Source organism: Zonotrichia albicollis, chromosome 7, assembly GCF_047830755.1.
Source record: "Zonotrichia albicollis isolate bZonAlb1 chromosome 7, bZonAlb1.hap1, whole genome shotgun sequence".
Taxonomy (NCBI): Eukaryota; Metazoa; Chordata; class Aves; order Passeriformes; family Passerellidae; genus Zonotrichia; species Zonotrichia albicollis.
The window spans coordinates 32,380,303-32,393,343 of record NC_133825.1 but is presented as its reverse complement, the minus strand read 5'-3'; the positions used below and the strand labels follow the sequence as shown (position 1 = coordinate 32,393,343).

General features: G+C 41.4%; 1 protein-coding gene across 3 annotated transcripts in view; it reads left to right on the top strand.

Annotated features, from left to right (window-relative positions):
* MARCHF8 (membrane associated ring-CH-type finger 8) overlaps window positions 1-13,041 on the top strand; it is an 88,694-nt gene that overhangs the window by 14,265 nt on the left and 61,388 nt on the right. For 2 of the 3 annotated variants that reach the window (XM_074544901.1, XM_074544904.1), the window contains exon 2: window positions 7,630-7,808. In XM_074544901.1, the coding sequence (XP_074401002.1) occupies window positions 7,713-7,808 (96 nt within the window). In that variant the 5' untranslated portion in view covers window positions 7,630-7,712. Of the gene's footprint in view, window positions 1-5,069; window positions 5,140-7,629; window positions 7,809-13,041 lie in introns of all 3 variants that reach the window. The other variant, XM_074544902.1, reaches the window with a different exon arrangement.

The window sequence follows — 13,041 nt, the reverse complement described above, 5'->3', positions numbered from 1 at the left end:
AAAACGGTTATAATGAAGAATGGGAAAGGATCATAAATTATCTATAGGTGTTACATTGTATCATGTGGACTTGTGTACTAGACTAGAGATTTACCTGCAAGCAATTGATGCAAATTCCTCTCTCTGGTCTATATATGTATTAGTATGTCTCTTCTTCCATTGGATTATAATCTTCATTACATTTTCTTTTTAAAAATATCAATTGTCTCATGGAGTGCTTTTTTCCCCATAGATTTGGAGTTACTCTGGAGGTCTGGGGTGTTTCCATGTGCCTGATATCACTTGCTGTCCTTCTGAGGCATGTCACAGTTTTGTGGGGTTTGGCATTTGCACATGAGTGAGGGGAGAGGTTTTGTATTCAGTAGCTGTACTGTGGACCCTTCTGTGCTGATTGCAGGATGATCTGCAATTGCAGTCAGCCAGCTGCAGCAGTCTTGGTGAGCCAGTCCCAAAGCTGTGTTCACACTGGAATCCATGTAGGTTACTGCTGTGCATCACTTTTGGACATGCAGTGAAAAGGGAAAGACAGCTCTTCTCAGAAGCTGTAGGAATGAGTATAATACTGTGGCATGTTCTTCTCTGACAATGAGCATTGTAACGAAGCAAGTCTTCATCCATATCTTCTGGAAAAATTTAAAGTTGTGTGATGAAGACATCCTAATTTTTGATCTGCAGGGTGGCTTCAGTGCCCAATCAGAGGGAAGAATACCTCTTCTGGAGAGAGGCATTCATTTCCCAGGAAGCCAGTCTCTACTCGTGCTGGGAGTTGATGGGATGGCTAAAAGTGATAAGGCAAGCCCCAGACAGGCTGTGGTGTCATGTCCTGCTTGCACAAAGCTGTGAAGATCAGTTTGCTGTGAGTGGGATTCATGTGCCAGACTTGCTCTGTTCAGAAGCAAGCTGTCTTTAATGTGAAGGGCTGAGGAGAAATGGTGATTATTGAGGCAAGAGAGTGAATGGCACCCCCGTACGCAAACAGATTTGGGAATTCAGTGGAGCAAGTAGAGGAATTTGCTGGCTGAGAAAACAGGAGTCCTGGCTATTACTTCTCCCTGGCCTCCATCATTAGGACTTTCCAATGTAGAGAATCAAACGCTTGCTTTACTTCTTTTTCTTTTTGCTTGTTGTAGTTTGAGACTGTCCCAGAGATTGTTACTGATGTTATTATGATCTGTTTCATAAAAAATATACAAAGGGAGTTTCTTAAAAATGTCTGTGAACCAGCAGATTGCTGATGCTAAAGAAGTTTTGCATCTGTAGAAGGAGCTTACTGCCCCAGGTGTGTGTGGAGCTTTGGTTTTTTCCACAGGACATCAGGATTGATTAGTGATGCTTCTGATGCAGGTAAATTGCTATTAGTAACAGGAGCAGACAGAAGTAATTTATTTGTTTCTCAGGGGACTGCAGTGACTGTACTATTGTGTTACTGTAACAGAGGGAAGTGACATTTGTTTTCTTGAATGCTAACCAAGCTAGTTCATAATTGCATTGATCAGCTGATTTAATTTGAAGGGAACAGTTTTTAAGGAACTTGTTTTTCAGGGTCCAGATGCTGCTCAGCTTCCATTGAAATCATGGGAAGGGGTTGCTAAAAGCTTTGGGAGCATTATTTACTGAGACTGTAGTTTAACTGCTTGCTTGTCTAGCTGTATTACTTTCATTAAAATAACTGTATTCTTATTTGGAGAGGACTTAGCCAGAGCTGGCAGATAGCTTGGTTTCTCTGTGGGTTATGTGTAGTCTACACCTGTATATTCCTGTATATTGAGAAACTTTCAAAGGGAAGATGGGGAACTTGCAGAAGAAACTCTTGTCGTCTTTCTAAGTCTTTCTTTTGATTTCAGCTACTCAATAACATGATTTAAAAATATATTTGAACTTAATGAAGCTGATTAGCTGAGGGGCACTAGCTGGTGGTGGAAAGGAGGAACTGAGATAATAAAGGGAGAAGTTACAGTTTAAGCTGGTAAACAGTGCAAGATACATGGGCAGACTCAAAGCTGAAAATAGCAATAATCCAGAATTATATCTGCCTGGTCTGAATACAAGGACTCTTTTCAAGGTTAGTACAACATTAGAAGTGAAATGTGAAAGGTACTGCAGGAAAGGAAGTGTTAGTTCCTCTCCCTTAAGCTCTGTTGATTAGATTTGTTTGTCAAGTTAACAAATGCATGTGAAGTGCATGAGGCTTGATAACATCTCTTAAATACTGCTGTTAACAAAGTACTGATTAAGCTACAGTAAACTAAACTGAAACACAGATGCAGGATCCTCTTTTTGAAAATGCACATCTGTCATCTCTAGAAGAGCATTACGTAACATACATTAGTAGGGGAAGAGTCCGAACAAGCTCAAAATGAAATAAATCAAAGCTTCAAACTGGAGCCAGCACAAGCTGATAGGATTGAAATATTTGCAGATATGGAAAATGTAGTGTACAGAGCGTAGACATAAGCTATATCCATGTGAAATGTCAAAGTAGCTAGGAAAAGTTAAGATGAACACAGGAATATACTAAAATCACTGGATGAGGGCTTTTGTTACCTTCAGAGCAATGACAAAAACACAAAACCAAAGGAGTTTTTTTTAATGGAGCTTTGAGATTCCATATCAAGACCTCCAGCAGAAAAAGATTCCAAATCTGCATTAAAAGATTGTTTTAAGTCTTATTATGAGCAAGTAAGCCAGCTGATGAAGATGTTACACCATCTAGCAGCAAATTTCCTCAGGGAGTTTGCATTCCTTCCTGGGTTAGTCAGGCTTTGTGCTGCATAGAGGGGAAGTTTCAGAAGACCAGATTGCATGGCAGCGATCCAGAGTCTCAGAGCAGAATTCTCAGCCTACATCTGGAAGGCGCCCTGCAGTTCTACAGACTGATTTATCCCATGGCAGGATTGTCACAGCAGTGGATGGTGCTTCAGTGTCTGTTTTATGTGGACATCAGTGATCTGTTGCTTTATTTTTAACCTGTCCACCCTGCTACAGACTGTCAGAGCACTGACATAGGTGATGCTGCTCACAGTCACTGCTGTGGGCTAGGGCAGTTGAGAAGTTAAGAAGCCTTGGGGCAGACCAGAACAACTCACAGGTGAAATTCTTTGCAATTGCCTTCCGTTAGTGACTATCATCTTCCCTTTGCCACAGGTTCCAGGGCATATCTTTCATGCATATAAAGACATATTATTTTAATCCAGAATACCTATTGTACTTTAAACAGGAAAGCAACTGACCTATGTGGCTGGTGTATTTTTCCCCTTCTGAGTAATACAAAGCATCTGTACACACTTACATGCATCCTTGGGATGCATTTCTTTTGGTAAGGCCTGTGTACATCTGCAGCCAGTGCCACTACGGCTCCAGAGCTTCTGTTGAAGCTGTTCAGCATACCCTGTGTAGCAGGGGAATACTTTCTGAAGTATAAATGACCTAAGAGAATCTGCTGTTCAGATAGCATGTTTGTGGGTAGGTACCAAACCACAGAAGGAAATTATTTGTGCTTATTTGCCCCTTTTCAGCTGTGAATCTTTGGCAAAGAGTAGTTTAGCCTTTATTTTGGGAGATGTAATGGGCAGAGGGCTGCAGTAGGGGGCAGGTGAGGAAGGACTTCCATCTACATTCTTCCAATGGCACTTGACACCCTAACAACCCAGCAAGATAATTTGGTTTGTCTCACATTCTTGCTGTCACTTGGGAAGCTGAGGTCTTGACAGGGTGGATGATTAAAGCAGGAATTCTGAGTGGTTTCCACCTACTTCTGTTATACTGGGCTTTCTTATTGTAGTTGTCTCTTCCCATTGTTGAGAGATACATCTGGTGCAGGTAGTTCAGATGCAGATTGAGCTCTGGGTGAGAGCCTGAGACAAGAGGCCATGAATTGCCAACCTCTTGGACATCAAAGGGCATGAAGATGAATAGTGCCAGTGAGATAGGTGAATGGACACTGGGACACACAGCTGGAGCAGGGGACTCAGGATGAAGAGTGAGATTTGTGTGCAGGTAGACTGTGATGGTATAAAATCCCAGGGGGTCCCTATTTGGGGGTGCTCCTTGGAGGCACCAGCTCAGGCTGCTGTGTTACTGCACTGTGAACAAATGGTTTTGTGGAACAAGACATCTGAGACGCGGCCCTGGGAAACCTGGGGACAAACCAGTAAGCAAACGTGTCCAGACTGTGTGAGTGGGGTGTGCAGGGAGTCAAGCAGGGGTTTCATAGGCTCACAGGAGCCTCCTGCTTTGAAGGGGCTTCAGTCCCAGCAGTGAAAGTCTCTGGTGTTGAGAGTGCAGCTGCCAGAGTCACGTGAATGGTCAGACTGGAAGGTTTCCTTAACACCAAGTACTTCCTGCTCGTAACCCAGAACTAATTTTCTGCCTCTGTCAGATGGACTGTTCAAGGGAATGCCCCAGCCACCAGGCCCAAGTCATGTACATGCTTTTCCTTCCTTTTGTACTTCTCACCTACCTTGAGAGACTGTCCTGTGTTCTCTGAATCTGGCTGGCTGATTTTGCTGCAGCTTCGTGGTTCTAGCAACATAATGAGGATCTAGGTGGTGTGGTTCCAGGTGTCTGCAGGCATTTTTAGTTACTGTTTTGCCTATCCTGCAGAAAGCAAAGCTGGACTACCTGAGTGGATGAAATCTTTGCTTCACTGAGCTAAGATCATCTGAGGGGTCTGCAGCCAGGATTTTGACCTCTTTTGTATTTTGAAATGGCGTTTGTTTCTGAAGACTCTCTGCAATGGCAGTATGGCTGGAATCCATCTTTTAGGAACCACTGTGGCTATAGATAAGAGTAACAACTGAGCTTCAAGTTGTCCTCTGTCTTGGCATCCCCATGTGCCCCAGGCAGCTTTGCAGGAAGTTGCGAACCAAATAAAACACAGTAAAGGAGGAAGCTGAGCTCCTACCTGGCACCTTCTGGGCAAGTGTACTCTGCTGTTGGATGGAGATGCTGTAGTAATGAGGAGTTCTCATTTTGTGTGAGGTACGGCCTAAACATCTAACTGGAATCCTGAACAAAAGGGACCATCTAGGGGCAGTCTCATTGCCTTAGCACTTCTTCCTTTTTGGCAGGCCCCCAATTTGATGTGCTTCAAGTTTGGATCCCACTTTGCAGGTGCCCAACTCCTCACCTTTGAATCAGGTAGTACGTGGAGTTAATTTAGCTGTGAGATATCCTGTGGAACTTGTCATAACTCGCTTTGTGTTGGCTTTGAGTGGCACTGCTTTTCTGGCATGCTTGTCTGTTTGTACTCAGTACTGCAGATGGTCTGTTCATTCACGTAACTTTATCCTTTAATTAGCCCTGTGGAGTTAAAGTGCTTTGGGTTGATACAGACAGAATTTGAGTTGTGTGCATTATTAGGGACCCAGCCAATTGGGGATGCGACAGGGTGGCATCTGGGTTTAGTTTACAGCTTTCTCTAAGCCACCCTTGAACAAAGGCAGGCTTTATTAGAGCATCTGCCAGGCTTCTTTACCAGAGGAGAGCTGTTTCCCATCATCTTTGAATACACAGTTGGATTTTATCTGCTGTTTGAGCTCTTTCAAAGAATTCTAACACATGCTGTCCTTGAAATACCTGCAAAAAAACTGGTTTGACTTGTTTGCCATCATCAGAGAGGGTTAACTGTGTTTTCCAATAATTTTCCGTGTTCTCTTTATAGTCACAACTTGTCCTTGCCTGCAAACCCAGAACCCTTTTCAAGGGGAGACACAGAGCAGAACTCCTTCACTTTTGCTCCATTACATATTACCTGGCATATTTTCATTGAAGCCTAATGTTCTCTGGATTTCCTTTCTCTGTGTTTTCTTGGGAAAATACCTTCCCTTCCTGCCTTGTTTATTGTGGTTTGATAATCCCATCTCAGCCCATGTTTATATTCCCTCTGGCTTGGCTCTTTTAGAGGATGTAACTAAGCAGGTGTGGGGAGGATCTGAGGAGGTTCTGTGTTTCCTCTTTGTGCTGGGATTCAATAATGCTGGTAAATCTCATGTTCCCATTTGTCCTCCAGTAAGGAAGTATCCTTGTTGCCAGTTTATGCACACTGATATATTTTACTTTTAAAGTAAGTGATGCCTGAAAGTTACGGAGGCGTTGCCTTTAAAGCTCTCATGCGTGCTCTGTGGTGCTGTCTTGGCCTCTCTGGGAGTAGCACAAATCCTGCCCACGTGTCAGTAAAGCTCTTGAACTTGGCTGAGCACTCGAACGGGCAAACAGCATCAGGCAGCAGATGGAGTGTGTGTTTGGGATGCAGCAGGCCTTGCTTATATTTTTGGTTTTGTTCATCATTTTCTCTACAACCTTTGAGAAGTCTTTCCCCCTCAGTGAAAAGAAGATAGTGAACTGTCATTCTCCATATAAAGTGCCTTGGAACTTTTTTTTCCCCCCCTATTGTTTAATCAAAACCAGTCAAAATACTTGATCCTGTTTTCATTTTACACAACTGCAGTATTCCTGTGGAGTCTAGTGGAAATCAGCCAAGCTTTTTAGGTTTTTGATTCCATGAAATATGCTGAATGGTCTGGTTCTATCTTCAAAACTTCCAATTAAATGTTAAATAAAAAATGTGTGCAATATAAATTAAGGGTATGCACTAAGTGCTAAGATATACTATTTCCAAATTATTAAACAACATAATACACAGGCCATTTATCTAGTCTCTGTTTTTTGCTTTTTCAGATTCAGAACCAGACAAACAAAAAGTTGTTATGTTATGGAAACAGAGGAACAGTGCATCATTCAGTTGCCCTGTTTAATATAGTCCCTGCTGTGTTAATTCCTTTCTAATCTGTTCTTTAAACACAATTGATTGTGTCTCATTTATGGCAAATTACATTCCAAATAAACACTCAATGATATTACATGTTTCAAAAAGCTTTTTATTTATTTTAACTTCACTAATCTAATAAAAAGTATGGTTAGTTATGCCTGCCTTTCAGATGAGCATTGCCAATTTTGGCTAATTTATGTCTATCACTATCTTTCCTATGTGTAATGCTTCCCTGTTACATTAGTAGAAGAAGGATAAAGTGTGTGTTGTCCTCCCAGTGAATTCACAATCCCTAGTGAGGGATTTTGATTATATTAATCTCTAATAGTCTTAGGAAAGGAACAGCTCATGTGATACATCTTTCAACTGTTACAGGTTTATATGAATGACAAGAGCCAAATGCAGGCTATTTTCTGTTTTTAGCCAAAGCTGCAGCATTCAAGTGTTTTTAGGATGACTCCTGAGGCAATTCCATCCAGTATGGGGGGTTGGCAGTTTAGGAAACTTAGCTGTGTGAGCTTTGCTTCCTGCGCCTCCGGGTAGCACACTCAGCTTGGAGAGCTGCTCTTCCTCCCTCTCCCTGTCCAAGCAAACTCAAGCATGATCCCTGCCCCTCTAGCTCTGCTGTTAAAATGCATTCAGAACTGGTTGAGAATTTATTTGTTCATTTTGCGTTAATTGTGCTCTGACCTGTCTAGTTAAAATTCTTTAAAATTTCTGTGTCTCTTCTCACCCAGCAAGGGCACCAGAATACAGAGAAAAAAAGACATATGTCTTGGTCCAGTGGATGGCATAGCTTTGATTTAGAAATTACTGCATTTCAAGCTACTTTAACATCATCTAATATTTTTATTTTTTAGTTGCAAGGCCTTACAATGGCACAGAATGAGCACTGCGTTCAAGCCTCCTTCCTGTAAATGATAGGACCAAACAAGGCGGTGTGATGAACATGCCACTGCATCAAATCTCTGTCATTCCAGCTCAGGATGTTACCTCTTCCAGAGTCTCCAGGAGCAAGACCAAAGAAAAAGAGGAACAGGTACTGTCACATATGCTTGATTTTCACTGGAAATTATCTAAGTATAAAATGATAGCGGTTACCAAATCAGACCTGATTCTATTCCAAAGCCCCAAGTCCTTGCATTACTGCTGCTTTTAGTGAGGACAAACACTACCAAATTATCTTCTTATTTTTGTGTTTGCTATTTTAAAGCAACTGTCTGCAAAATTCTAGAGATTGTTGTTGAGTAACTTCTGCAAAATGCAAGCTACAGCCATCTATTTTGCATAAGAATTCAAGGCAGATAGAGATTTGGATGATTGTTCTAATACCATTATTGTAGAAGCTGTTACAGGTGTATTTAAAGAAAAATTATATGGAATGTGAACTCATATATGTAGCCATGCATCCTGGTTTTCTTTGCTCTTGGTAGCATGTAGTAGCTGTGCTGTATTTCAAAGCAACTAGAATATCACAAGGAGGGCTGTGTACACCATATGTATACATACTCTACTGGTTTATGCAATATGATTTGTATTCTTAATTTGGGAGTGTGTGTGAGTGGAATCAATCTGAGGTCTTGCTGTGGTGCTAATGCAAAAATATCTGTAGTATCTACTGATTATAAGTCCAGTAAAATCCATTCAATACACTACTTAACAGTTTGTAATAGCATGTGAAGAAGACTAGACTATATCTAATCTTTGCATGTCAACCTTATTTATCTGGGCTGTATCTCATGCAGCCCAAAAACCTTAATGTGCATTGTGCTTTAGTGTACACTGTACTGCATTGATCTTGTATTATCTGTCAGTTCCACAGAAACGTCTTTGTGCTTTTGTAGCTTTAAGATAGATTGACGTCAGGAGAATATTCACATTATGGTACAGCTGCAGGGCTTGCTTTGTGGACTGCTCAGCAGTGGTTAACTCTCAGGAGACCTGGAGTGGTGCTGATTACAGATAGGGTGTAGCTTATCTATAAGGGACTAGAAAGGCACCATCATGTTACAGTAAGGGATTCACCAACACTAACTTTGAGTAGGGTAAAAGAGTAATTTCTGACACATTGTGATAATTTTCCCTGATGACCCATCTCACCTGATAGCTGTCTAGATTGCACCTGTCAAAGTCACCAGGAGAAATAAACTGTCCTAGTATTTGCTGTTTTGATTATTTTCCTTAGTAACATCTTAATGGATTTTACCCCTTCAGATTCTTAAGCTAGATTCTTAATTAGGCTGGCACACTGCTACCTTTGGTTGCTAGAACTAGGCAAGAAGTTGCCATCACAGAGAAGATGCTCTCAATCCATAAAGCGCCTTGTCTCAGGAGTCTGCTGGGATCTGTCCCTTCCCACGTGTCACACAGAGTTACTGTCTGGGCAGCTCCCTGGGTAAGAGGGCTCTGCTGTTTCCTCCCTTTGGTGCTCTCCCATGTAGTAACTGTGAGTGCTGAGAGTGAAACAGCTCCTTTGTCAAATGCAGGGCAGTGCTGTGAATTTACTACTCTGCTTTAGGGCAGTGGAGTTTAGGAGGCAGATCAGAACGCTTGGGCCTCTAACCATGCAGTGGGCTCAAGTGAGAGTCTCAACTCTTCTTCTAAACATGTTTTTAGTTTCCAACACAGTGACTTTAGTGTTAACAAATATCCCCTGTGTTTCCTTCATGACAACTAGTTGAAATGTTGGTTATTGTTCCCCTTACTGGGTTGCTGTTATATTTTCAAGCCTTGGCACATTAGAAGCAGAGCAGAATACTTGTTTAAATATGTGCAGTGTTGAAGAGGAGGTGGGACCATGCAAGCAATAGATTAGGCCAACTTGAAAACACTTTGTTTCCCAATATGTCTCCATCAGCATATTCATTCATTTCCAGGTGTCCTGCATTCTGCCAAAACTACAGCTGGAACAGCTGGAGCTCTGGGTGAGCTGTCAGCTGTACTGACACTGTGGGTGCTCCTGTGCCCATGAGCCTGGCTCTTACACTCCCTTCCTCACTCCTGCTTCTGGTGTTAACCTTTAATGCTGGATCTTACAATGAGCTGGAGGGCAATCAGTTTGCTAATGGGCTGACTTTGACCAATCCAGTTAAACTTTCATATTGCATCAGTTAGGATGTTCAAGGATACTTTATAGTCAAAGTCCTTGTTAACTCTTGGATGCAGTCAAGACCCACTGGGCAAGTCTGAGTTTGCTCATATTTAAAGAATATAGTAAAGGCGAGATGGGATGCAAGAGAAAAAGAATTTCAAGATTATCCTTGCCATATTTTAAATCAGTTTTTTGTTTCAAAATACCTGTTTTCTGTTGAGATAGCAACTCCAAGATAAAGGGCAGCAATGCAGCTGAACATGATCCTGTATTGGGCAAGTCTGCTGAGCAGTTGCAGATAGTTGTTGTGCCCTGGGTAGCATCTACTGTACAAGAGATTGATACTGGGTAAAACTGAGAAAGAAGGTGTTCCAGTACAAAGTCAGTGTAACTTCAGTACTTTAATATTTCAGTTGCATAAGTTCCCATTAGACAATACAGGTCACAGTTATTTTTTTGAGTTGTGGGCTTAGACACAGTTCTTATGTCTGAAATGTTGCAAGTTTTTCTCAAAAACTATTGTATATTTTTGCACAGTTTGAGCCAAGTAATGTAATTTTCTTACCTTACCTTTATTATATAGTAAGAATAGTAAATTTCTTACTTTTTCTGTGCAGGAACAGTAAACTTCTCGAACAAATGTGTACACTGTAGTCTTAAAATATTTTCAGTTGTACAAAGCCACTCAACAATCTTAACAAAATCCAACCACAGTCAAAGCCAATAGTACTGTTTCACAGATAAATATGTGGGTTTGCTTTGTAGGATCAGGCTTCTTAGACCAAGTGCATTTCCAGGTGTGCACTTTATAGACTGAGCAATCTCAGGTACATATCTCCCCTGTTTATTAACAAGCTGTGGCTAAAGCCAAGGTAAATAAAGGTAGAGTGTCATCTAGCACATGAAATTTTGTCTTGCTTTCATTTTTGCTATTTCAAGCCAGACCTTTGTTGGTACCTACATCCTGCATTGTAAGAAGTCCTTTGGAGGAAAGGCTCAAGAAGCACTGCAGCAGAAAATGAAGGACCAAGGTGCCTAGAGGGAGAACTCCACCAGTCTCTGAAAAACCAGTGTCTTTCCTATTTCCCAGAACATGCTCTATGTTCTGCTATCTTTTGTAATTCTGGATGTGGTTAGTTATCCACATTTGTCATAGAGCTGCAGAGGAAGAATTCTCAATCTGAACAGTACAGATCTCACTATTTCTTCTCTTCTATGCTTCTGGTCAAGATGTAGTTCTTTTATTTCAGGTTAAGACTTGGTTTTATTCTAGCTTTTCTTGCTACGAGAGGAAATTTTCTGGACTACTGTTTTGTAACTAAATGAAGAACAGCAAGAAATCCTTACCACCTTTGTCATTACAGTGCAGTTTTCCATATTGAGTGATGTATAATACCTAGGCATGCTTAATGGCAGATTAAATTGTAGGCTCAATAGCTGTGGAAGACTGTGGCAAAAAACCTATTGAATTTGAAGAAGTGTTACAAGGAAAGATTTTTGTCTACCCTTTCTGGTCTATGTCCTCAGTGATATGTATACATAAGAGCCCAATAGATTCAGGTTAATGTAATTTTCAACATTTAAAATAGTTGAAATCTGAGGTTAGCAGCAATATTTCACAAAACTTTTGTCCATTTCCCCAGTAAAATAAGGAAGGTTGTAAAGCGATTATTACTCTTGCATTTAACTCAGATGAACTGATAGCTTTAAGGGCTATTAATAACCATCATTAGCTTCTTACTTACCCTTCGCTAGGAATAGCTTCATGCTTGCCTGATTTAAGGGAGAGTTGCTCTATTGTGTGTGAGAAGCCGCAACCCCCTTCCCCTTTTGGTGGGCAGTATGCTGGCAGCAGTGTTTCCTGGTGCATGCACAAGCAAGCAGCCCTCAGGATTTCATGGGAAACGAGGAATGATGCTGGCATGTGATTGAGGTGGTGTTCTGCATTTGTTATATCATTGTCTTTTTGAGGGCTCTCTGCCTTCCTCACTGAAGCAGACTGATGTCTGCTACAAGTTGTTAGTGTTACTGCAGTGAGTGAAGCTCCCTCAGCAATAGCTTTTCACCCCTCTTCTAAAAATGTGCACCAGCCATGGCCTCTGGTGCTGTGATCTCTGCAGATCTCATAAGCAGATCAGCGATGGGTGGGATCAGTGATGGAATGAGAGATCATGAGATGTTGGTGCAAGTCATTTTTGGGCACAGTACTGTTCCTTCTCAATAACCTCACCCTGGGAATCAATACCGAGCTGTCATCAAAGATCACACAGCATTTATCGCAGATGCAGATCAATCTTCTAGTCAGATTTAAACTTGCTGATTCCAGTTGATCAGCTGAAACTCCCCTCTGCTCTCTTCTCTTGTTTTCTAAGTGCTATGCAGTATTAAAACTGTCTGCTATATGCTCAGCAGAGATGCTGTGATTGTCCCTAACATCTCCAGGTATTTCTCAAAGCTGTCATCTGGAAGACACTGAGTACTCATTTGTGTAGATGGAATTATGGTGAGAGAAGCACATTGTGATGCATCTTCATAAAGTTCTTCTGCCTTTGTAATGATCTCCTGCATCCTGTAACAGGAAAGGCACTATGGCCTATTGATTCAAATAACCCACGTCTTACTGTAAAACCAGGATTTAGAGAAAAAAGGCAATTGATGCATTTGCAAGAGTTTGTAGCCATAGATCAGTATTCTCAAGGTAAAGGTGTGTGCTTTATGTTATTGAATCTAGAGTGACACTTTGAGAGCTGTTTTTAAGGTACAGAAGCACCCTGACTTTCTCCATTCTCTTTTTGGACTTTGAGCTGTGAATGTGGTCTCCAAGTGGCTGAATTTGGCCCAGATACTCAGGCTTTGTAAGGCTCTGCGTGGGTGTGTTTGGTTTTGCTTGCCCATTAAACTAAATCATTCATTAAACAACCAGGCTCAAAATCCTATGTGAATATTACCCCTTTTATTTTTTGTACAGTGACTTGTGTGTTTATGTGTAGCTGTGTCATATATTAACATGGGGCTTGGTATTTCTCCTTTCTGAAGTTTGCTTTGTATCAAAACTGGCTAACTATGGAAGGGTTTTTGTCTGAGTATTCTTTATCTTTCCTGTGAGAAGCAGAATGTACTTCTCCGGCTGTACTTGTAGGCATAGGCTCAGAGTGGGTGGGAATTGTGAAGACCTTTCCTG